Here is a 26,519-nt window from a genome sequence, read left to right as displayed (position 1 = left end):
AGGAGATATTGTACTATTAAGGAGACAATAGTGCAATCCTTCACAAGTTGTGAAGAAGAGTGGAGTAGGCTTTGTTAACAGCCGAACCACTATAAAAATTCTTCCCTCTACCTTTTATTTTACGTACTGCATTGCATGTTACAACCACACCTAATTCTCATAAGATAAAAACTCGTGCAAAGTGATCTTAAAATCCATCAAAGCTTTATTTATCCGGTGCGTTTATCTTTGATAAAGTTCAACCTCCACAAGGGTTTGTTCTTGTAAAAAGTTTTCAAAATTCCTAGTGAGTCTATTCAACCCCCCCCCCCCCCTTCTAGACTCACTTATTCATAACTGGGACCAACAAGTAGTATCAGAGCGCGTTATCTTGAATGGTGAACACTCTGTGTATACTGCCAGGTGATCTCCTTTTTAAAGCTTGAAAATATTTTCCACACTTTGCACACATGTCGAAAATGGAACATCATAGGCATTTTCTCATGTTTAACTTGGATAGATTTGATGACTGGAAAGTGCGCATGCAGGTTCATTTTCTACAATCCACAATGAGATGTGAGATGTGATAATCGATGGACCTATTCAAATTGATAAGCTCCCAAGATACCTATATATTTGGATATAAATAGGGATAGTTTTATATCATTTCGGTATCCTTATGTGACTAATTTATGATATTATGTGCTTTAATTTAATAACCACATGCAAAGCTACCCTTGGTGTATTTTTAAGATGTTCCACAAGTCCCGGGAGCCATTAGGCACGAGAAATGAGCAAAACGTGCAAAACCGAGCAAGACAGAAGTCCCGAGGGCCCAAAATGTTGCTACCACGCGTGAAGTTCAAGTGGATGAATTCCAATAGGTGTCCACGAGCACATTCACGCGTGAAGGAGGAGAAAATGACTAGAAGACCGTCACGTACGAGGTCTTGTACGACCGTACGCAACCTCGTACGCGACCCAGAATCAGCACTATTTAAAGAGGCTTTGGCAGAAATAAAAGGGGCTGATCATTTTTCACATTCCAACTTTTTAGATTAGGGTTTATGTTAGAGTAGGAATCCTAGGGAGAGAAGGAAGCTTGGGAAGAGATTGAAGGATTGAATTGGGACTACTTGTTCCCTTTTGGTATACTCTTTTCATATTATTGCTTTTCAAATTCCTTTGTTGAATCCCTTTTTCTTTCTTTGATTTCATTTGCATTTTCTATTGTTATTGTTATTGAATCTTGATCTTGAATAGTATATGATGTTTGTGAAGCCCATGAGTGGCTAGATTTTAGGATAGGGCTAGGATTTTAGGAGATTTGCACTTATGATTTGATATTGCCAAATGTGATTTGATTTACCTTTGATCTTGCTAAATTGTGTGTATGATTGTGTTGATCTTGTTGGATCGAGGTACCCGATCTCTCGAGAGTCTAAGATCACCCATTTGGCGAGATATCACAAATGGGTGAGAGCTAGATGCTCACATCTCCCGCCCTCTATCCGGAAGGATGAGGCTGTGACACCCCCAACTTTTTCACGCTGAGATAGGCACAAACTTAACATAAAAGCTAGCAATCTCAGGACTAACATCATAACAAAGCAGAAACATTTAAAACTTAACGGGTGTCATGCCACATCTAGAAAATCCAACTCTAGATGCACAGGCTAAAATCCATATAATCAATCCAAAAGTAAAGGCAACTGCAAAAGTCAATACAAAATCCATAGCTAAGGCACACAGGCCCAAATGTCTAAAACAACCACTAGTCTAAGCATAGCACATAGGAGATCTATCTCTATCGCGCTCTTGGTTCAGACTACTCCATACCTGGAAAGCAATTTAGAAAACATTAGCAAAAGAATGCTAAGCAATCAACCACTCACACTCGTGAGACAATACATAATATAATATGGTTTGTAAATAGGTCTACACACACGTATAGAATATACGCACCAACGAAACCATTCTTTATTTAAATCAGATGACTCAACAACAACAAGCTGAATAAGTCACAAACCAAAGACTCTTCCAAATAGAACCAATATCCAACACGAATGCATAAGACAACAAGTCTATATCAAGATACTAACCGAATCACAAGTTCAACTGAACAACTACAAAGGAAACTAACCAAACCACAATATCGACACTACAAGAAAATTCGCAATTTGCGACGAAATTTTTCCGTCGCAAAACAGGTTTTGCGACGGAATCGCGACGGAATTCGTTCCATCGCGTATCGGCTTGTCGTATCTACATTTGCGACGGAAAAATTCCATCGCCAAAATTTTGCGACGGAATCGCGACGGAACAATTACGTCGCGACATTTTGTGATGGAATCACGACAAAAATATTCCATCGCGAATTAGCGACGGAAATTTTTTCCGTCGCAATTTGGTGGTGAAATATTTTTTAAAAAATAGGGTCTCCGTGACTGTTTTTTGTACAACAGACGTAGATACTCCTTAAAAAAAACAATAATTCCTTTTTACACATTGTAACTCTCAATACAAACACTACGAAATTACAATTCCTATTACAATAAAACTAAAAAATAATCCATGAAATTACAAATTTACAATTCCAAATTAAAAATAATTGAAAGCTACAAAGTCTTTGGCCACTTTTGTTATTGCACCTTCAAATCCCATAGAGCAAAGGACCCCTTGGCTGAAAATTGAATGTAGAAAAATAGGATTCAAGTGAAGAGGTGAGTAAAATCATGAGCATAGAAAAATGTAGGAGGCCTATGTCCTTAAGCACTTTAAGCTCTTTAAATAAAGAATTATATAAAAAATTTGTTAAAATCACTATCCAGATTATTGTGTACCTGAAAGTCTTGGAATGTAGAATACAAAATCAAAGTCTTGGGATGAGGTTGGACAGTCCATGGTCATTTTTTAACCTGCAAAGTCAATTGAAATAAAAAATACACAAATTAAAAAAACTAACGTATAGAGTGGTGAACATATAGCTCAACGTATAGAGTGGTTTAGAAAGAGGAACTCCTGAAAGAACAAAACTCCAGGCATTGTTTTATTACAAAATTTTAATTCATAGATATGAATGCATGTGAAATACAAGCAACATTACCTACAACCACCAGCACAAGTCCAACAATCAGTAGTGGGAGGGAGAATATGGACCAAAATATTATCCTTTGCTTGTGACCCTACATTAAAAGAACAGATACCTGGGATAAAAAAGATGAAGAAAATAATGATAGGATTTAATTTAAGTTTTCAAATCAGCCAAATAGCAGCAGAGTGCCTCTTACCTTGACCTGAATAAGAATGTGCCCATAATGTAATCCAACAAGGCATGTTATGGCAGCCATTAAAGAATTGAAAATTTTCAATTAAAATGGAGAAGAGGAAAACATTTGGATTAAGGGAAAAAAGGAAAAAGGAGCACTCAAAGTTGAACTACGGTCAAAATTAATTTTGCTCACAGCTTATGCCAGTAAAAGTAGGACAAAACTAAGCTCTAAAATTGCAATTGCATAAGGGCTAAGGCTAAACTAAACTTTAAACAATTTAAAATAAAAATAAAGGAAGAGGTAGAGGGATAGAGAGGGCATAACTCCATAATCAAGGGAATTGATACTGCATTCCTACTAAAATAAACTGGATTAGCAAAAATGTTATGATAAAACTGCAGGAGTTTAAGATTCCAGCAAAGCAAAAGCAGCACCAAAGAAAAAGTTGACCAACCTTGGTTCTTTTGTAGATGGGGTGTTGATAGAGATGACTTTCACCAAGAATAAGTCAATCAATGAAGCCAACTGCATTGCATGGAGGATCAAGACATCCCCTCACATTACAATGAACCTAGTAAGAAATATGCTAGGCTTGAGTAAGATTAAAAAACAAAAAAAATTCATATCCATCTCTTTCAAAATATTATATGTATTTTAGTAGATTCTTTCAAGTTTGGCTGAAAGACAACTACAACTTAGCAAAGCTCAACCATCAAAAGATAGATAAATGATTTGCATGTCAGCATAACTACAATGATAATGCCTATTATTGGTGCTTGAATTCTTATATTTACTGCACCAATCAATACTATCAACGAATAGTAATTATCAGGGCCTATTGGATGAAGATTCAGAAAGTCATTAACTCACTGTTTGAGTACTATATCCATATTAATTAACTGTGCCCATCAAAACTATTATCAACAAATAGCAATTGCCAGAATGATGAAGCTTCATAAAGCCTTTAACTCACAGTTTGTGTAGTAGATCCATACTGTGGTACTACTGACTGTTGCTGGCAGTATCTACTTTAAATTCCCAAAGAGAATGCATAAGCCTGAAGCCAGTATGTCCTCACAAATTTCATTCAGCAGAGATGTTGTTAACAAGCCAAATCTCCAGAATTGATGAGAAAAAATATCCAATTGAAATCCTCTATAGCAAAGAATTGGAAACATGGAGAACATTAATAAAGTAAATAAATAAAGAAAAGAAAAGATTAATAAAGTAAATAAATAAAGTATCTCCTCACAAATTTCTTGTTGTCCATAGCCTAGTGATGGCTAGGATAGCCACAAGATTATATTCACCACTGGATTCTATTTCAAATTTCAACTTAATTAAAACAACATTTTACTAGCTAGAAACAGGATCGGAATTGTTAAGAAAATCTATAGATCAGATCATGCACTAAATGAATATAATTGTAAAAAATTTTAGTGAATCAAATGTATTCTCAAATGTAATCATCAAATATGCTTACATATACATAGATATATACAATGTACTCACACGCATACCTAACTTGGAGGAACTCCACAAGTATTCTGAGCTCAGACGTTGCGATAATGAGTATATTACATTACACCTTATAATAATTCATATTCTTATTAATAAAGATATATAATATATAATTAGGAATTTAGGGCATAATGAAATTAGGATTAGGGATAAATAGAATTAAGAATTTAGGGATTAGGGTTGAGGATTTTGAGAAATATAACTAACCTATATTAGAGACGATGACGTATGAAGTAGCGGCGACGGTGCGGCAACGGCGACGAGCGACAATTGAGGGCTACGATGACAGGCGACGAGCAACGGCTGAGACCCAGGCGATCCGACGGCAGCTGGGATGCGACGGCGGCTGGGACGACGACTGCGAAGCATGAACAGAGAAAGCGGAGGAGACGGCGGCTAAGGAGACGGTGGGCGAAGGCAGTTGGCGAACTGGGCGGCGGCTGGGTCGACGGCGGTGGGCAATCTGGTCGACGGCGAAGGCGGAGATGGTGGGCGAAGGCGGTGGACTGTGTTCGGCTAGCTAGGTTTTCGGATGTGTTTAGCGATAATGAGCGACGTCTGAACTCTGAAGTGCTGAATCTGACTTAGGGCTATGCATTTCAATTTTTTTATTTTATAACATAGTTTAAGAAAACGACGCCGCTACAAAGTAAAAAATAAAAACAAAATTGCGACGGAATAAATTCCATCGTTAATTCCGTCGCAATATTTATTCGTTTTCAAATAAATTGTTTTCTCTAGCAACGGAATAAATTCCGTCGCCATTTTCGTCGCCATTTCGCGATGGAACTCAAATCAGTCGCAAATTTCGTCGCGAGTTTTTTGCCGCCAAGATTTCGCGGGGTTTATTTTCTATTTGCGCCAAAATTGACGACAGAATTAATTCCCATCGCGAATTTCGTAGTTATTTTGCAACGGAAGTAATTCCGTCGCAATATCCGTTGCTATATTGCGACGGAATTGTTTCCGTCGCAATTCGCGATTTTTCTTGTAGTGCGAGGATAAAATCCAAACCCATAAAATCAACCACCATACCATATCACCACACAAATACCACCACACAGATATCGCCACACGGATGTCACCATACAGATATCACCACATAAAGGCATAAAAGCCAAACCACAGAGACACGAAGTCCATTGCCACAGAGGCATGCAATGCCCAATCACAGAGGCGCAAAGCCCAAACACAGAGGCATACAATGCCCATACAATTCCTCTCATAACACTATCCACAAATACATCGTAATCCCACCAACCACTTCCCAAGGTTATTAAAGACTCAACAAGCCAAGAGATACTTATAAGGACTCAAGGTCTCCACATACCCAACTCAGATTCATACCCAAAGGAATCACCCACCAACAGAGTTCATCTTAGAATATGAACATAATACATACTCAGAATAATAACCAAGGAGTAAACCAACAATACCAACTCAATAAGTCAAGATAAATGACCAAAGATCATGAATCAATACCCAAGAATCAAGGTGAAACCCTCAACAATAGATGCAAGACACACTCCAGAATTAAAGATGAAACAACAGAGTCAAAACCCACGAAACAGCACTGGAACAGAATCAGGAAAATGCACTAACGGAACAAATCGGCGGAACACAGCAGTCCGCTGGACTGGTCCACATGACGGCTGCGGAGGAGATCCACGGATCACACCACACCGCCGCACTACACCGCCACATTCATGAGGAAGGGATTGGCGGGACACATTATACCGCCACTCACTTCCGCAAGAACAATTCCCACCCAGATTACACAGAATCAAAATAGAATACACGATACTCACTTCCAGAATACGAAATATGCTCAGATTACACATCACAGAGGTCAAATAATACATGGAATCCATAACAACAATTACTCATACTCATCACAATGAAAGGATAATGAACACAAGTCCAATAATCCACAAGATAGGTTCACAGATCATCAAAACAAAGGCTAAAACCCCAAGAAATTCACAGGATTCCAAACACAAAATAATATTCATAGATCATGAGTGAAAATAGGTTTAGTGAGACATGGAAGATTACCTCTTGTAGCTCTAATCCAACCAAGCAAACACCACTCTAAGCTCAACCTCACAAGCCACTTCCACCTTCTTGATCGCCTCATTTACCCCAAGAAACCCCCCAAGAAGAGTATAATGAGAACTTAGAAAAACTATGAAAACATGAGAATGAATGCAATCTAACCAAGGATTCATACTTACCCAAACACCAAGCCTCCTAAAAGAGCAATTTTTTCTTGAAGTCTTGCCAAGATGGAAGATAGTGTATGTTTAGGGTTCTTAGGAAATGGAAGAGTGAGGAGCTTTTTTTTGCAGGAAAAGAAGAAAAGAGCGAGGGATTATTATTGCAAGGCTTTTATATGAACTTGGGAAAAATCATTACATACACATTATATATATCAATATGGTGTTAGAATAAGGATATGGACTCATTCATAAGGAATGGGCCATTCAACTAATATCACTTTAATGAATATAAGACATGGTCATTCAAAGATTGGGCCATTAAATATTTAATTTACTTATAAAGAATAAAAGGTCAAAATGGGAAAATCCCTTATAAAATTAAATCAAGGAAATTGGGCCCTTTGATAAATAAACTAGAATAGGAAATATATTTTTATTAAAGGAACGGAGCCCAATTAAATAAAATTAATCTCACGGTAGAAATAATTACCGGTGTTCAATGCTTGAATTAAATCCGGGGTATCACAGAGGCCCGGAGGGAACTCGTAAGCAAGGTGTTTGATAAAATTCCCCAACGGACTGAGGATTTGGAGCTCGAGTGTGACGTCACTCGGGATTGTATAACGAGTCCCTTTAGCTAGATTAATTGGCATTTCACTCCCTACCATATCCCGAGAGTGCAAGCTCCGATATATCCTAATCCCATCCGCTTTGCTTTAGTTATGTTTTAGTAATGTTTTAGTACCGCACAAACCTATGCCTTATCATCCTCTTATTCCTAGTTAGTTCTTGCAACTCTTACCCCTTAACATCCTAAATGCCAACACCTCATTCGATTCCAATTTGCCATCCTTGAGACTGACACTCGGGGAGTTTTGACTCATCGTTTTATCACCTTCATTACACCAATTACACCTCACCACTAAAACTAACACCTTCACAAATCTTAGACGTTAATCCTAACCGAGCTGCTGAAGGTCCAACGACACCTGAAATTAGACCCAAGGAGAAGTCCATGTTAACAACTGAGGAAAGGACTCACTCAAATCTTGATAACATTGCCAAAGATATCCTCTACAAGGCCTTAGACGAGTCATTGTTTCCTCGAGTGAGAAAGTGCAAATCTGCAAATGATATCGAGGATACCCTCATGCAAATTGGTGAAGGCGACGAGCAGGAAAAGGAAAACAAATTGACCATCGCTATGAAAAGATTCGAAGACTTCAAACTTGGAGCAAAAGGATCCATATCTGAGGACTACCAAAGAGTTGGGAGATGAAGGTCATCGCTGTAACACCCCCAAAAATGACCTATTTTTTTTCTTATTTCCACCAAACCAATTTAGACCAAATTCTCCTTTCATTTTTTTTATTCATTAATATCCTTGCGGAAGCTTACAAAATTTTATTGAGGGTATTACCGCCTTAACCATCCTAAGTGCTAAGGCTAAACCACAAAACAATAAATTATAAATCCTCAAATATGAGTCAATTATCAAAACATTTTTCAATCTTTCAATAAGATATAAAATTTAAGGGAAAGCAAGGGAGAAAACATTCCACTTACAGTTAAAGCTTATTCCTCAAAGTTCTTCAAATTTTTCTCTAATCCCTCAAGGGTTCAATGTCTCCTCCTTAAGCTTAGGGATGATTCCAACTCTTGAAGAAATAAGATGATAATTTTTTTTCTTTGATGAAGTTCACGGCAATGAGAGAAGAAGAAAGGAAGATGAATTTTTTTTCTTTTGTTGTGGGATTCGACCAAGTGAAAGAGAAGAAATAGGAGACAAAGTTATCTCATCTCATCAACAATCAAAAATTAATATAATTTATGATTAAATAAATTAATCATTTGTAACTTATATAACTCCCAATCCTTATCCTATCAAAATAAATTTGATTAATTAAAATATCTCCCATAAAAAATAAAATATTTTATTATAATAAGTATATAAATATATGTGTACATACGTTACACATATATATATGTTTATATAATATATATAACTAAAATAGATATTTATATATAACTTTATGGTCCATAGTAAAACATATACATATATACAATATACGTACAATACATATATATATTTAATCAAAATATTTTTTTTTCGTTTACCATAAAATAGTTTTACCACATAAAAATAATTTAAAAATATTTATACTATAAAATAGTTATATCACTATAATATACAATTGAAGAAGAGTAGAGACATGAAAGTTTTAATGAGATAATGGTTAAATACTTGGGATTCAAATAGAAGGGTTAAACGTGCAAATCTCTACAATAACTGAATATTTTCTTTTTCTCTCATAAAGATGAACAATATTTTCCAATTGAATAATTATTTAACTTGGTGAAAATCAGGGTATTACAATCTAACCTCCTTAAAAGAAAGCTTCGTCCCCGAAGCAGTCCTATCTGTGAAAATCAGGTATTACAATCTACCCTCCTTAAAAGAAAGCTTCGTCCCCGAAGCAGTCCTATCTTAAAACTTAGGTCCAAAAATTACGTTCTACAACTCTTGACTACAACATAAAAAAAAAACGAGGTGTTAAAATCCATCATCCTTAAAGGAAAGTTACGTCCCCGTAACTTAACTAGATACCTGATGAGAACACATATAGGCAACAAGGTACACATAAACAAAAATTTCATACCAAGCTTTCAACCAAGGAAATCTTAAAACACTTTAAACACATACCTGGAGAATGCACACCCTTGGGGTGCAATAGCCACAGTTGATCACAACATAACAACTTGCACATAAAATATCAAATAATCAATTAAATAATTAAACTAACAACCTCTCCACGAAATCCAATCTTAGATACTAGTCATATTCCTACACTTCTTTTCCCATAATGTCTTTAATTTCTATAATTCAAACCTAGGCTCTAGTACAACCTAGGCTCCAAAGGTTCGAACTGCTTTGATACCAACTAGTAACACCCCCAAAAACGGCCTATTTTTTTTTCCTATTTCCACCAAACCAATTTAGACCAAATTCTCCTTTCATTTTTTATTCACTAATATCATTGCGGAAGCTTACAAAATTTTATTGAGGGTATTACTGCCTTAAGCATCCTAAGTGCTAAGGCTAAACCACAAAACAATAAATTATAAATCTTCAAATATGAGTCAATTATCAAAACATATTACAATCTTTCAATAAGATATAAAATTTAAGGGCAAGCAAGGGAGAAAACATTCCACTTACAGTTAAAGCTTATTCCTCAAAGTTCTTCAAATTTTTCTCTAATCCCTCAAGGGTTCAATGTCTCCTCCTTAGGCTTAGGGATGATTCCAACTCTTAAACAAATAAGATGATAATTTTTTTTTCTTTGATGAAGTTCACGGCAATGAGAGAAGAAGAAAGGAAGATGAATTTTTTTTTCTTTTGTTGTGGGATTCGGCCAAGGGAAAGAGAAGAAATAGGAGACAAAGTTATCTCATCTCATCATCAATCAAAAATTAATATAATTTATGATTAAATAAATTAATCATTTGTAGCCAAAGACCTTGTGATCAAGTGGCATCCGGTGTCTCAATTAACATTCCAACATTGATGATAGGAGTGGGTTCGAGCCTCAGTGGAGTCAATTGTTGACTCGTTGTGCTTCAGTAGGTTGAGAAAGTAATTATGAATAGATGCTACATTGTCACATGGTCAGTGGTACTAAAAAAAATAAATCATTTGTAACTTATATAACTCCCAATCCTTATCCTATCAAAATAAATATGATTAATTAAAATATCTCCAATCAAAAATAAAATATTTTATTATAATAAGTATAAAAATACTAGTTTTATGCACGAATGGGTTAATGCCCAATGTTTATATTTAAATAAATATTTAAAAGTATATCAATGCAAGATTATATAGGAGAAGTTTATACATGGGTAATTAAATGTCGAATTTTTTTATTTAAATATTTAACTCAAGTAATTAAATGTCGAATTTTTTTATTTAAATATTTAACTCAACGTATATGAATTCGAATTTTTTTATTTAAATATTTAACTCAACGTATATGAATCCAAGATAATATAGAAAATTCATTATAATTATGTATATGAATCCAAGATAATATAGAAAATTCATTATAATTATTACTATGAATCCAAGATAATATAGAAAATTCATTATAATTATTACTAAAATAAATGTTTGCAACCTTGTAAAATCGATAGTCTAAATATTTGGTTTAAAAACGATAGTCTAAATAAATTCTCTTTTTAATTTGAATTTTTCTAAGTGTTCTTAATTCTCTTTTGAGTAACGTTGTCATTGTCTTCATCTTTACTATTTGTTCTCTTCCTTTTTGTTGGTAGTGTGTTATTTGCAATTCGGTTATTGATGGTAGCATAGATGACAACGTCATGTAATGAGATTATGATATAGGAGCTATGGACTTTCCGTTAGGTGTTCTGCTTGGGGTTCATTTGGTTCAACCATTATTGTTGAATGAGTTACTGTGGATAAAGAAATCCCTAGTTTAAGAAAAAAGATTAAATAAATTAATAAAAATTTAAAATTTTAAAATATTATGTATTCCAAAGATATTAAAAGGTAGTTTCTCGCTTCAATTTGCTGGGTAATGGGTTATTTGAGTACTTTCATTGTCAACAAATCCCCAAGTAGTTAATATGATTGGTTTCAAACTATTCTTTTTTTATTTTTTTTCATGGTATTAAAGAAATAAATATGTATCATTTTTTGGTGTAACTACTAATTTATTTAATTCAATAAGAGTAAAATAGAGTGATTCCGCTTCAATTTGTTGGGTTATTATTACTCTCTTTGTCAACCAATCCCCAAGTAGTTAATATAATTAGCTTCAAATTATTTTGATTTTTTTTCATAGTATTAAGAAAATACTTGGTAAATAAATATATAACATTATTTTGTACTATAACTTTGATAATTAATTACAAGATATTGTAAAAATAAGATAATGGACAATGTAATGAATATCAATTGATACATTTGAATGTAAAGAATCTTTGCATGAGATAAAATAAAGACAATATAACTAATGAAATTATTTCTCTTATTTAATTTAATTTTTTGATAATGAATAATTTTTTCAAATAAAGGTAGTGTAGACACATAATTCTAAATTAAAGAAATACATATGTATCATTTTTTGTTGTAGCTACTAATTTATTTAATTTAATAAGAGTGAAATAGAGTGAGAAACTTAATTATGTCAAATTTGATTGAGATGAGGTTCAAACCTAAGATCTTTCTTATAGAAATTAATGGGTAAGTTAAAAGTTAACGGAATATTAACGGAGAAGAGAATATTTACCGGAAAACTTAACAGATAATTATAAAAGTAAGGTTAAATTAGGTAATCTCTATTAATAATATTAATCTGACTTATCTTAACCATCTATTTGATTAAATAATTAATCTGAACCATCCATTTCATTAAATAATTTGACCGCCATTTTTTCTACCAATTTTAGGCCTAACTCTCTTTGGCTCTTATTAGTATAGTAGATATATGTACATATGTTACACACACACACACACACACACACACATATATATATATATATATAATCAAAATATTTTTTTTCTTTTACCATAAAATAGTTTTACCACATAAAAATAATTTCAAAATATTTATACTATAAAATAGTTTTATTACTTAATATACAATTGAAGAAGAGTAGAGACATGAAAGTTTTAATGGTTTGATGGTTAAGTACTTGGGATTCAAATGAAAGGGTTTAAAGGTTTAAATCTCTATTGATATGATAACTGAATATTTTCTTTTTCTCTCATAAAGATGAACAATATTTCCCAATTGAATAATTATTTAACATAGTGAAACTTAAAACAACGAGTACTACTCAAATATTCAGCGACTTGAAGTACGAATTTGAAAAAGAAACACTGACTGAGGAGGAACCTGAGACAAGGAATGTGGCATTGGTCGCAAATCAGCAACCAAACAATGAGTACTACTCAAATATTCAACGACTTGAAGTATGAATTTGAAAAAAAAAACACTGACTGAGGAGGAACCTGAGACGAGAAATGTGGCATTGGTTGCAAATCAGCAACCATCATCGTCAACAATAAGGTCAAATTCTAACTCCTCTGATTTATTCACTGGCGATCAACTTGCTTTGTTTATGAGAAAATTCAAGAGATTCATGAGGAAAAACCAGCCTCATGACAACTCGGGCAAGCCAAGAACGTCGAGATATAGACACACTGAAAAACCAAGTGGATCGAGAACACGTGGTACCGAGGAAGTGGAGATGTTGTGCTATAACTGCAGAAAACCTAGACATTTCAAAGCTGAATGTCCTTATCCAATTGTTAAGAAGCATCAAGAAGAATACGACAACTATAAGAAGAGTTCGGGAAATCACAACAACCCGAGGAGTACATCCAATGACACAAATGAGCAACCTAACTACTCTGGTAACAACCCGAAGAGTGATAGACGAAGGAAAGCTCTAGCTGTGGAAGAAAAGCCAGAAGACAAGAATGACGAGCCATGCACGTCGAGCTCCAGTTCAGAGAGTGATAGCGTAGAAGATGAGAAGGGACTCCTTTGTCTCTTTAGCTAAGAGGAACCAGACGAAGAACTATGTCTTATGGCAGAATAAGATGAGGTAACTTCTCCAAACTACTCTTTTAATTACAATTCTGAGTCTAGCTATCATGAGAATCCTAGGGAAGCATTCGAGAGAATGATGAAGGAATTCGATGATGTTAAATGTACACATTTTAAACTTAAGGAAAAGAATGCTCTACTATTGACAGAAAGACAAGATCTCGAGGACTTAAAGTCCAATAATACTGAGATGCTTGAATCTATATGTAACCCCTCGGTTTTTCCGACCAAGTTAAGGTTTGAAATTTTTTTTTTTTAGCTATGACATTTGTGAGAAGGTATCCCGGTGTTCGAAAGAATTTTTTTGACTAGTTATTAATGAGCTGCGATTTACGTACCAGTCACGAACCGTAAAATTTTAAAGGATGCTTATACAGTTTGAATTTTCCTAGAGGATAGATTATTAAGTATGATACGATTAAGCCTGAACTTTCTAGTTAGTCCAAGTGAAAATTTAAACGGACTGTTTTTGGAGACATTAACTTCTTGGGAGGCTTGAGAGCCGGGGCCCGGAAGTTAGTGAAATGTTTGACTTTACGGGAGGCCTGCGGGAGCCGTGGCCCGAAAGTTATTGAGATGTTTGACTTCTTGGGAGGCTTGAGAGCCGGGGCCCGGAAGTTAGTGAAATGTTTGACTTTACGGGAGGCCTGCGGGAGCCGTGGCCCAAAAGTTATTGAGATGTTTGACTTCTTGGGAGGCTTGAGAGCCGGGGCCCGGAAGTTAGTGAAATGTTTGACTTTACGGGAGGCCTGCGGGAGCCGTGGCCCGAAAGTTATTGAGATGTTTGACTTCTTGGGAGGCTTGAGAGCCGGGGCCCGGAAGTTAGTGAGATGTTTGACTTCGCGGGAGGCTTGAGAGCCGGGGCCCGGAAGTTAGTGAGATGTTTGACTTCGCGGGAGGCTTGTGAGCCGGGGCCCCGAAGTTATTGAGATGTTTGACCTGCGGGAGGCATGAGTGCCGCAGCCCGAGGTTCTTGAGAACCTTCTGAGATTACCCTACACTTATCCAGAGAGAGAAACTAAGTAATTTTACTAACTATAAAAAAAATCTAGTTTCTCCGTAACTAGATCGCTGAATAAAATGTCACAAGTTCTGAACAGTAAAGTGTGTGTTGTTAAACTCACTTTTGAATTAAATGATGGAATTCTCGGAGATGAAAGTATTATATGTTGATGGCACTCATACACTATATTTTACTGTTAATCTGAGTGCAGGTAGATTGCAACGGATGGGTAAAGTTTACAGTATTAAGTATTGTGTTATTTTGAAACCTTTGTTTACTTTCGAGTGACAATGGATTTCCTTACTTAGCCGTCGTGCTAACTACCCTTCATTGTGTCCTTTATCAGATGGAATCTAGTGTGGGCTCATGGAGCCCAGCGGACTCCGATCCATCGGAGTTCGAGTTCCCGGTACTAGATTACGACGACTATGCCCAGTACATACTTGATGGAGACCCGTACGCCCCCGGCTATGCACCAGATCCGCCTGTACTGACTTGTACTCCTGATCCTACTCCCACTGCTGTCTCACCGGCGGTACCGGTTTGGTCCCCGGCCCTTGTCGAGCCGTTGTGTCCCTTTGACGTCATCCAAGCTAGCTATGGGTTTTATCCCATAGAGGTCTTACCCGATAGTGATCCTCTTGAGTTTGTGGTTCGCTATCCCTACCCGTGGGACCCGAGTCCCTCAGGCTATCACGATGAGTGGATGATGTATATCAATACTTGCAAGTTTCTGGACCACATCACCTGGTTTGAGGGTGAGTGGCATGTCGTTTGGGGCACCTACACTGGCCCGGTGTACCACTCGTTAGACTAGGTAGTGTCTAGGGTGGGGAGTCAAGTCTGATCTTTTGTGTACATATATCTTTTGTAGCTATGCCAGTTTTAGAATGATTAGCAAAGTCGGGTCTAGCTTAACTCTTTCGATGGGCTGTATTTTAAAAACCTTGGTTCTTTTGGTAGCCAGTTCAACTACACTTTATCAATGCTATGAAAATGCATTTTAAGTTGATGGTTATGTTAATATAGTGCGGTATCCTTATCTTAGCCTGTGCATCTAGAACGAATCCTATCTGAATGTGTTTGGGTTTAGTCTAGGTGTGGCGGTAACTACTCCGGTTGTTCGGTACAACCGAGCCGGGGTGTTACAAATTGGTATCAGAGCCCTGTTTCGAGTCAGAATCTCAAGTCAAACTTTTTTTGAGTCAGCTCTAGTGTCGAGTTAACCAAGTTTTGAAGTCAGCTTAGGTTCGTTAAGACTAATCTAAGTTATGGTTAAAGTTTGACGAGTACAAGTTCAGAGCAGAGCTGGAATAGAGGCCGGGTGGCATAAAGAAGGGGGTATTTCACTTTTTACTCCGCAAAATCTCACGATTCTGGTCGTTGAATAATGTGATCAATATCTGTGTTTTCTTGCATGTGTTTGCTTAAGCTGTTGTGAGTGAACATGCTAGCGTAATGCGTTGATTACCCTATACTATGTTGAGACCCTTGCTTAGAGGGTGTGATAAGGATGAATGTTAGGAAGGACTGTATAGGACTTGAGTAGGTGCTATACTAACTGCCTAACTAGCTAATTCCGAGAGGACTTTTATACCTCGAGTACTAACTTGGGATTATCGTCCAGCAAAGATGCCGCCGAGACGGAATGCGCCTGCGGGTAACGAAAATAACCTCTCTGCGATAGATCGAATGGTTTAGGCAATGGAGAGAATGGCTGAGTTTATGCTAGCTCAGCAAGGTCAAAACCAAAACCAGGGACAGCCACGGGTGGATTATGCTAAGGCAATAGCCAGCCGACAGCCACCGTACTACGCAGGTGAATTTTGGAGGAGTGGATCCGAACGTTCGATAAGTTGCTCAACGCAGTGAATTGTCCTGCGAATCAACGAGTATCCTCTGCAGTCTATTACCTGACGAAAGCCGCAGACAACTGGTGGGCGACGGTCGGACCTAATCTCCTGCAAGACCCAGCATTTGGTTGGGAAGAATTCAAGGTGGAATTGAGGGAACAATTCTACACCGAGCGTATCAAAGGGATTAAGTGCGAGGAGTTTCTGCGATTGAAACAGAAGGGAGCGACCATCCAGGAATACTATGATCAGTACGTTGAGCTAATGCGATTTGCTCAAGAGATCGTACCGGATGAGGCGAGTAAGGCGAGAAGATTCGTTCGAGGGTTGGACTGGAGTATAAGGGGAATGATCGCACCTTTCATGTGCTCTACCTTGAAGGAGGCATATGATAGAGCCTCGGATCATTATCAAGTATACCTGGACCAACAGGAAGTCTACGGCCGAAGCAAGAGGAAAGCTGAAGACAAGTCTCGGAGGCTTCCGACGGGAAACAAGAAGGCTAACCAAGGCAACTTCAACCCAGTGCGAGGAAGAGAAGGGGCCAATCAGGGGAGCCGTCCTGCTTGCCCAAGATGTGGTAGGAATTACCCCGGAGTAAACTGTCAAGGGATGAAGATCAAATGTTACAGGTGTGGTCTCCTGGGGCACAAATCTTTTCAGTGCCGAAGTCAAGAAGACAGTTCCCAAAAGCCTCTGCAGAATGTGAATCAGGGAAGGAGATTCAATGGGAATGCCGGCTGGAATTCAGCAGGAGCAGAAGAAAGGATGACCAACTCCCAGTCTGTAAATTTGGGAAGGCTAGCGAATGCCACGCCTGGTTCCAACCACAAGGGAAAGCAGGTGATGGGAGAAAGCAGCGGAGAGAAACAAGGCAAGATTTACGTCGTCAATAGCGCTCAGGCTCAGGCTAGCGACGCCGTAACTGGTACTTTCCCCATAAACTCAGTGCTTGGATTAGTCCTATTTGATACTGGGGCTACCAATTCATTTATATCGGGGCTACCAATTCATTTATATCCTCTGCGTTCGCTGATAAACTAAAGTTAAGGCCTACGACTAAGTTAGATCTAAATGTCACAACGGCTTCGGGAGTAGTAGTATCTTGTACGGATGGTTATGACGATGTTGCGATAGAAATAGCTGGATTTAATTGTCCCGGAAATCTCATTCGTTTTGAACTCGAAGGCATCGACGTAGTACTCGGGATGGATTGGTTGGATAAGTACAAAGCTCGGATCGTGTGTAATGAGCGAAAAATTGTCGTACAAGGACAAAAGGGAAGGAGAATATCCTACCGAGGGATTGGCAAGCAACCCGAGCCAAGGTTGTTGATGATGCAGAAATTAAAGAAGTGCGTTCGCCAGGGATGCGAAGCATATCTCTGCTTGGTGCAAGACGCCGAAGTAGAAGAACTCGAGATGGATCAAATTCCAATTGTACGTGAATTTCCTGACGTATTCCCCGATGATCTCACTGAGATGCCACCAGAAAGGGAAGTGGAATTCATCATCGATCTTGTACCAGGAACCTCACCAATCTCAAAAGCGCCTTATCGGATGGCACCCAAAGAGATGGCGGAGCTGAAGGCACAATTGGCGGAGTTATTGGAAAAAGGATTTATTAGGCCAAGTGTGTCACCTTGGGGCGCACCAGTGTTGTTCGTGAAGAAGAAAGATGGGAGTCTTAGACTGTGCATTGACTATAGGGAACTCAATCGAGTCACAGTAAAGAACAAGTACCCGTTGCCCAGGATCGATGATCTATTTGAACAGTTGAAAGGAGCGGGTGTATTCTCGAAGATTGACCTACGGTCAGGGTATCACCAAGTACGAGTAGCGAAAGAGGATGTGCCTAAAACGGCGTTTCGGACAAGGTACGGGCACTATGAGTTCATAGTCATGCCATTCGGAGTGACTAACGCCCCGGGAACCTTTATGGATTTGATGAACCGAATTTTCCATCCATACCTGGATAAATTCGTCGTCGCTTTCATAGATGACATCTTAGTCTACTCTAAGACAACGGAGGAACACGAGGAACATCTCAGGACAGTGTTACAGACACTGAGGGAAAAGAAACTTTTCGCAAAACTTTCAAAGTGCGAATTTTGGAAAAGAGAAGTCACATTTCTTGGTCACGTAATCACCAAGGAAGGAATAAGGGTGGATCCAGCCAAGATACGAGCGGTAATTGAATGGGAAGTGCCCAAATCAGTTACGGAAATCCGCAGTTTCTTAGGTTTGGCGGGTTATTACCGAAGGTTTGTTCAAGACTTCTCGAAGATAGCAAGACCACTGACGAACTTGCTCAAAAAGACGGCCAGGTATAGTTGGGACGAAGAATGCGAGCAGGCATTCCAGGAGCTTAAGAAGAGATTGACCACCGCTCTAGTGTTAACTCTACCTGTTGGAACGGAAGGTTATGAGTTGTATACTGATGCGTCTCACAAAGGACTAGGATGTGTCCTCATGCAAGATGGAAGGGTAATAGCGTATGCTTCTCGACAATTGAAAACTCATGAAGCTAACTACCCGACACATGACTTGGAACTGGCAGCAGTAGTATTCGCTCTCAAAATTTGGCGACACTATCGCTATGGAATTTCATGCAAGGTTTATACAGATCACAAGAGTTTAAAGTACATCTTCACTCAGAGGGATCTCAACTTAAGACAAAGGAGATGGTTGGAGTTGATCAAAGACTATGACTTGGAAATTCAGTATCACGAGGGCAAGGCAAACAAAGTGGCTGATGCTTTGAGCCGAAAGACAAACCATGCTCTTTGGATATTACCCGAGCAGTTATGTAAGGAGTTTCAAGGACTCAATCTGGAAGTGAAAATGCGTGGTCAAGAGGAACAAGAGAAGAAATTATATTACATGTCGGCCACTCCAACCCTATTTGAGGAAATAAAGCGTGCACAAGGAGAGGACAATTGGGTGGAGAGCATCAAGGAGAAAATGGTTGATGGAAAACATGGACCATTTGAACTACACCCGGATGGGAGCGTAAGATTCCAAGGAAGATGGATAATACCCAAAGGGTGTAAGAAGATAATGGAGCAAATAATGAAAGAAGGCCATTACACACCTTATTCAGTTCATCCTGGTGGGGATAAATTGTATAAGGACTTGAAACAAAACTTTTGGTGGTCGGGCATGAAGAATGATGTGGCTAAATTTGTGGCGAGATGTTTGAACTGTCAAAGGGTCAAGGCAGAAAGAAGTAAACCAAAGGGATTACTGCAACCATTAGAGATTCCGCAGTGGAAGTGGGACTCAATTTCTATGGATTTCGTGGGAGGATTGCCTAGAACCAAGGCGGGAAACGATCAAGTGTGGGTCGTTGTCGATCGACTGACCAAGACAGCAAGATTCATTCTGATGAACAAAACATGGTCAATGGAGAAATTGGCAAGGGCCTATGTTAAGCACGTGGTTAAACACCACGGGGTAGCACGAGATATTGTTTCAGACCGAGATTCACGATTTCTATCACGTTTTTGGGGAGCGTTACAAATGGCAATGGGCACTCAACTCAAACTGAGTACGGCTTTTCACCCTGCCACTGATGGCCAAACGGAACGAACAATACAAACGTTGGAAGATATGCTTAGAGGTTGCGTGTTCGATTTCAAGGGTTCATGGGACGAACAGTTGGATTTGATAGAATTTTCCTATAACAACAGCTACCATGCGAGTGTAGGAATGGCACCTTATGAGGCATTATATGGGCGAAAATGTCGAAGTCCTCTGTGCTAGGGCGACAAAAGCGATGTCGTTACACTTGGACCTTAGTACCTCCAAGAGACTATTGAGGCAATCAAGATAATTCAAGGGAGGATGAAAGTTGCGCAGGATCGACAAAAGTCGTACGCCGATTTGAAGCGACAGTTCACCGAATATCAAGTTGGGGAGAAGGTATTACTGAAAGTATCACCCACTAGAGGAGTCAGGAGGTTTGGGAGGAAAGGGAAGTTGAGCCCTCGTTATATAGGACCTTATGAAATTCTAGAAAGGATAGGGAATTTAGCCTATCGACTGGCCCTACCGATTGAGCTTGATAAAGTACATAACGTATTCCATGTTTCTCAACTTAAACGGTATGTACCTGACGCATCCCATGTATTGGAACCAGAAGAACTAGAGATGGATGATTTGTTGACATACGAGGAAAGGCAAATTCGAATCTTGGACTCAAAAACACGAGATACAAGGAGGAAATCGGTCAAAATGATCAAAGTCCAATGGTCGAACCACAGTCCCGAGGAAGCTACATGGGAGTTGGAAAGCGATATGATGGGACGTTATCCGGAATTATTTAACTCAGGTGCGTGGAATCGATCTAACTTGTATGTGCCTAAATAAATTACGTATTAAGACTAGACATGTTAGAAATTCATTATGGGTAAAAGAAGGTGGGTAGTAGTCTACTTTGAATCCAAGGAAGACGAAAAGGAAGTTTCGAGGACGAAACTATTTTTAAGGGGGGAAGACTGTAACCCCTCGGTTTTTCCGACCAAGTTAAGGTTTGAATTTTTTTTTTTAGCTATGACATTTGTGAGAAGGTATCCCGGTGTTCGAAAGAATTTTTTTGACTAGTTATTAATGAGCTGCGATTTACGTACCGGTCACGAACCGTAAAATTTTAAAGGATGCTTATACAGTTCGAATTTTCCTAGAGGATAGATTATTAAGTATGATACGATTAAGCCTGAACTTTCTAGTTAGTCCAAGTGAAAATTTAAACGGACTGTAAGGGTAAAATTGTTACGGACCTTCGTACCTATATTTCGGGAGATACCAAAAAATTCCCAATTTTAGCGGTTATTGACGGGATTATTTTTAGGATAATTTTGGTGTTAGAACTTTCCCGAATTAAGTTATAATCCTCCGAACTTTCATCTGATTTAACCCCAAACTGGCAAAATAAGTTTTACTTTTCAAGAGCTACCATGGGGAGTTGACATGTGGCACCCTTAATTACCACATAGTAAATTTAATTAATGCTTGTCATAAGAGGTATGGGAATGTTATACTTGTTTCTTAAACTTCAAGCCAAACTCTCCATCACCATCTCTCTCATCTCCCATATTTTCGAAAATATTAGAAGGAAAAGAAGATAAAGGAAATCTTAGTCTTCTACATTGTGATCCAAGGACTCCCTAGCTATCTCTCCAACTCAAGTGCTCTATTATAGGTAAAAACTTTAGTTTTGTTCGGTTAAAACCTTCCTAGGACTTAAGTTTAAACTAAAGGTTCATGAAAATGTTGTTATTATGGTGATTTTTGTTTAGGATCTTCGGTGAAAGATTTGAAGGAGGAAATCATCGACTTTCTATGGTTTTAAAATCTTCTAGAGAGGTAAGGAATCCCTTAAGTTGGTTTAGTCACTTGAAGGTGTTCAAATGCTAGTAAATTATGGGACTAGGATTTTTATTTAAAAATTACGTGTTAAGTTTATGGATCTACAAGTTAGCTCAAGAAACTACACTTTGGATTTTTGGTAATTTTTATATGCATGTTCATAGTTACTTTATGCACGTATATGTTGTGTTTATGTCCATATAGGCTTATGCTTGTGAAAATGGTGGAAAATCGGGACGTTACAACCCCGTTCTCGCGGCCCGAAGTGGGCAGAATCGGATGGACGCGGCAGTGGACGCGCGTCCACCGCGCGTCCATCGCGGAAGAAGGCTTCGGCGTCACGGCCGAAAGGCCGGACGCAACCACGGACGCGAGTCCGCTGCGCGTCCGTGGCGTCCAGATTTCGGCGACAAATGCCGAACCAGCGGACGCGGCTCGGACGCACGCGTCCGCCGTGCGTCCGCTGCTGCGGGCAATCGCGAGTCCGTGCGTCGCGGACTCGTTTTCGACCGAACTTTTCCCCGATGTTTTTATTCCCGAGTGTTATGATGTTTGGAAGGCCTACGGGCAACCGAGTAACTTTTTGAAAGCTCGAATATTATCTTTGTAAATTATATTTATTAACTTGGAGAAAAATGGTGTTTTTAAGAAATAAATGTGACTCTTGTCACTTGGATTTTCATGGTGAAAAATCATTAACAAATATGTGTATTTTGGAAACATATTTGCATAAGTATAACTGTTTTGAGTCATCATGTGAATATACTAATTAACTCAAGGAAGAAAGAATGGTTGAAAACCTTAGTTTCTGGATAATGTTGTTGAAGACATTAACTTCTTGGGAGGCTTGAGAGCTGGGGCTCGGAAGTTAGTGAAATGTTTGACTTTACGGGAGGCCTGCGGGAGCCGTGGCCCGAAAGTTATTGAGATGTTTGACTTCTTGGGAGGCTTGAGAGCCGGGGCCCGGAAGTTAGTGAGATGTTTGACTTCGCGGGAGGCTTGAGAGCCGGGGCCCGGAAGTTAGTGAGATGTTTGACTTCGCGGGAGGCTTGTGAGCCGGGGCCCCGAAGTTATTGAGATGTTTGACCTGCGGGAGGCATGAGTGCCGCAGCCCGAGGTTCTTGAGAACCTTCTGAGATTACCCTACACTTATCCAGAGAGAGAAACTAAGTAATTTTACTAACTATAAAAAAAATCTAGTTTCTCCGTAACTAGATCGCTGAATAAAATGTCACAAGTTCTGAACAGTAAAGTGTGTGTTGTTAAACTCACTTTTGAATTAAATGATGGAATTCTCGGAGATGAAAGTATTATATGTTGATGGCACTCATACACTATATTTTACTGTTAATCTGAGTGCAGGTAGATTGCAACGGATGGGTAAAGTTTACAGTATTAAGTATTGTGTTATTTTGAAACCTTTGTTTACTTTCGAGTGACAATGGATTTCCTTACTTAGCCGTCGTGCTAACTACCCTTCATTGTGTCCTTTATCAGATGGAATCTAGTGTGGGCTCATGGAGCCCAGCGGACTCCGATCCATCGGAGTTCGAGTTCCCGGTACTAGATTACGACGACTATGCCCAGTACATACTTGATGGAGACCCGTACGCCCCTGGCTATGCACCAGATCCGCCTGTACTGACTTGTACTCCTGATCCTGCTCCCACTGCTGTCTCACCGGCGGTACCGGTTTGGTCTCCGGCCCCTGTCGAGCCGTTGTGTCCCTTTGACGTCATCCAAGCTAGCTATGGGTTTTATCCCATAGAGGTCTTACCCGATAGTGATCCTCTTGAGTTTGTGGTTCGCTATCCCTACCCGTGGGACCCGAGTCCCTCAGGCTATCACGATGAGTGGATGATGTATATCAATACTTGCAAGTTTCTGGACCACATCACCTGGTTTGAGGGTGAGTGGCATGTCGTTTGGGGCACCTACACTGGCCCGGTGTACCACTCGTTAGACTAGGTAGTGTCTAGGGTGGGGAGTCAAGTATGATCTTTTGTGTACATATATCTTTTGTAGCTATGCCAGTTTTAGAATGATTAGCAAAGTCGGGTCTAGCTTAACTCTTTCGATGGGCTGTATTTTAAAAACCTTGGTTCTTTTGGTAGCCAGTTCAGCTACACTTTATCAATGCTATGAAAATGTATTTTAAGTTGATGGTTATGTTAATATAGTGCGAATCCTTATCTTAGCCTGTGCATCTAGAACGAATCCTATCTGAATGTGTTTGGGTTTAGTCTATGTGGCGGTAACTACTCCGGTTGTTCGGTACAACCGAGCCGGGGTGTTACACTATAAGTCAGCTCGAGAAGCAAATTCATCTATTTAAGGAAGAATGTAAAACAAAAGATGATAGAGAGCACAATTTACGTGAGGTAATTGCGATGTTCACTAATTCATCCAAAATAATGGATCGAATGGTGGATGATCAAAGACCGTGTGGGAGTAGAACCGGACTTGGTTACAACTCTAGCTCTCATTCACATGCCCTCTTAACGCGACCAACAGACCCTTCTATAAGTGGATGTTTGAATTCTGTTTTTGTCCACGGACAAACCGGAAACCTTGAGCCAATGAGTAATGCTAATAATGGGAAGGAACCACAATCAACGAGCCAATCTAAGGATTCGACTGAAACATGAATTATGGAACCTATGAAAAGATGTTCCTCATACGGTAACCCGAGGAGTCATCAAACGACTCGGTACAGACCTCGTGCACAAAACCATAATGGTTATGCTGCCGATGGCCAACCAAGAGGAAACAACCAATCAAAAGGAATATCCCATAGCAAAAAGATGCAACACTATTCACAGAGGCAACGCAAAGGTAGACCTCAGGGTAGGCCGAGTTCTTACCCGAATAGTGTTAAGGGTTTCAAAAATCTCTCAAGAAGGCATATGGGCGGTGTCGGAAGACTCTATCCTAGTGACGAGGACTGGTTCATGGACTATGAACCTATGACAAGAGAAAAATTTTTGCTCACACATAGACATAAGTAGACCTCGTACACCAGGATAAACACGAATAAACAAACACCGTCTATTCAAAAGGTTTATTCACCTAGGTCTTCTCAAGCCTATTATGCTATTCCATATAATTATCGCGTTTTAAATAGGTATCGGGGACCAAGGATGAACCTTACAAGTTCTAGATATGCATGGATGCCCAAGCTAACTACTAACCCTCCAGGACCGAAGAAGGTATGGGTATCTAAAACAACCTAATCTTTGGTTGTAGGGCAATGGGACCATATGGTACGTAGACAGTGGATGCTTAAGACACATAACTTGAAACAACTCAGAATTGAGAAATTTCGAAGAGAAGAATGGTCTTAAAGTTGTATTTGGAGGAAATTCCAGCGGACGAACCATAGGCATGGGAAATGTCACGAAGAATGGTCTAACTATTCACGAAGTATCATTTGCTGAAGGACTGAGATTTAATCTTTTGAGCACAAGTCAATTTTGTGACAAAGGATACAAAGTGGAATTCTCAAAGGATTTAGGCCACGTTATCTCAGAAAAGGATCATGAAATTGTGTTGACTGGAAGGAGAAGAAAGAACATGTACGTAGTTGCATGGGATTCAATGAAGTCGAACACTTGCTTGATTGATAAAAACAAAAATGACCTAAGTTGGGAATGGCATCACAAACTTAACCATCTCAACTTCAAGGCCATCAATAAGCTTGCAAGAAAAGAATTGGTAGAGGGACTACCTAATGTGACTTATGACAAGGATAAGATTTGTGAAGCCTGTAAAAAAGGGAAATAATGGGAAGACTCATCTCAAAGCATTCAATGAATGTGCTGATGAAGGCTTATTCATGGGATATTCAGACATAAGTAAAGCTTTCAGAATACTAAATAAGCGAACTATGGTGATAGAGGAATCTATTCATGTAGTCTTTGACGAATCATCATTAAGTCATGATGTTGATAAGTTGAAAACTAATGTGGATCAGTTAAGTATTCAAGAAAACATGAGGACTAAGGAGAATGAGAATTCATCCGAGGACAAAGAGTCTGATTCTCTAGAGGAAGAGGAATTTCCAGACTTCTCAAAGTATCTGCCGAATACTTCACATACTCTCGAAGTGTTGCAAGACATTTCTATTGAGCAAGGTCAACCCGAAATACACCAAGATGTTCTTACTCAAGATATTCCTACTATAGATGAAGGAGCACCTCCAACAACTCTTCAACCAGATCTAAGGTGGTTGAGGAATCACCCTCAAGATCAAGTTATTGGAGATGTACACGATGGAGTAAGAACTCGTGCATCTATGCGTGAATGCATGATGGCATGCTTCATATCACAGATAGAATCCAAGACAATAGACGAAGCATTGAATGACTCAGACTGGGTCATTGCCATGCAAGATGAGCTCCATCAATTTGAAAGGAACAATGTATGGGTATTAGTTCCTCGACCCACTCATCAAAATGTCATTGGGACAAAATGGGTTTTTAGGAATAAGATGGATGAGCAAGGAGTCATTGTTAGGAATAATCTGCGCCCCTTTGCACTCGGTACTCAAACCAATTGATTTTTATTTGATTGCCCATGGCAACGCATAATCTTGTCACCAATGGTCCAATGAAAATGGATCTCACAGTGTCTTGCTGCTGAGCAAGTAACCAGTTTTTGCAA

The 26,519-nt window shown here is 38.8% G+C and overlaps 1 protein-coding gene and 1 long non-coding RNA gene across 4 annotated transcripts; one reads left to right on the top strand and one right to left on the bottom strand.

Moving 5' to 3' along the window:
* Positions 1-2,429: 2,429 nt before the first annotated feature.
* Positions 2,430-5,344, bottom strand: LOC116004923. 3 transcript variants are annotated; one of them, XR_004094863.1, is made up of 8 exons: positions 4,980-5,344; positions 4,772-4,839; positions 4,225-4,406; positions 3,706-3,822; positions 3,270-3,605; positions 3,086-3,164; positions 2,823-2,897; positions 2,430-2,662 (listed from the first exon to the last, which is right to left on the bottom strand). It is a non-coding gene; the product is annotated as an uncharacterized LOC116004923 (long non-coding RNA). The 3 variants fall into 3 exon arrangements; XR_004094861.1 differs by lacking the exon at positions 4,772-4,839; XR_004094862.1 differs by lacking the exons at positions 3,270-3,605; positions 4,772-4,839.
* A 7,650-nt stretch (positions 5,345-12,994) lies between these two features.
* LOC116003928 lies at positions 12,995-13,585 on the top strand. Its single transcript, XM_031243866.1, has one exon. It carries the CDS (start codon positions 12,995-12,997, stop codon positions 13,583-13,585), a length of 591 nt encoding a protein of 196 aa, XP_031099726.1.
* The last annotated feature ends 12,934 nt before the right edge of the window (positions 13,586-26,519 follow it).

This window comes from Ipomoea triloba, chromosome 14 (assembly GCF_003576645.1).
Source record: "Ipomoea triloba cultivar NCNSP0323 chromosome 14, ASM357664v1".
NCBI lineage: Eukaryota > Viridiplantae > Streptophyta > Magnoliopsida > Solanales > Convolvulaceae > Ipomoea > Ipomoea triloba.
This window is presented reverse-complemented; position numbering and strand designations above follow the sequence as displayed.

Bases quoted from the DNA above. Each gene is read 5' to 3' on its own strand.
- LOC116003928 (XM_031243866.1), top strand. From the start codon at position 12,995: ATGAATTTGAAAAAAAAAACACTGACTGAGGAGGAACCTGAGACGAGA.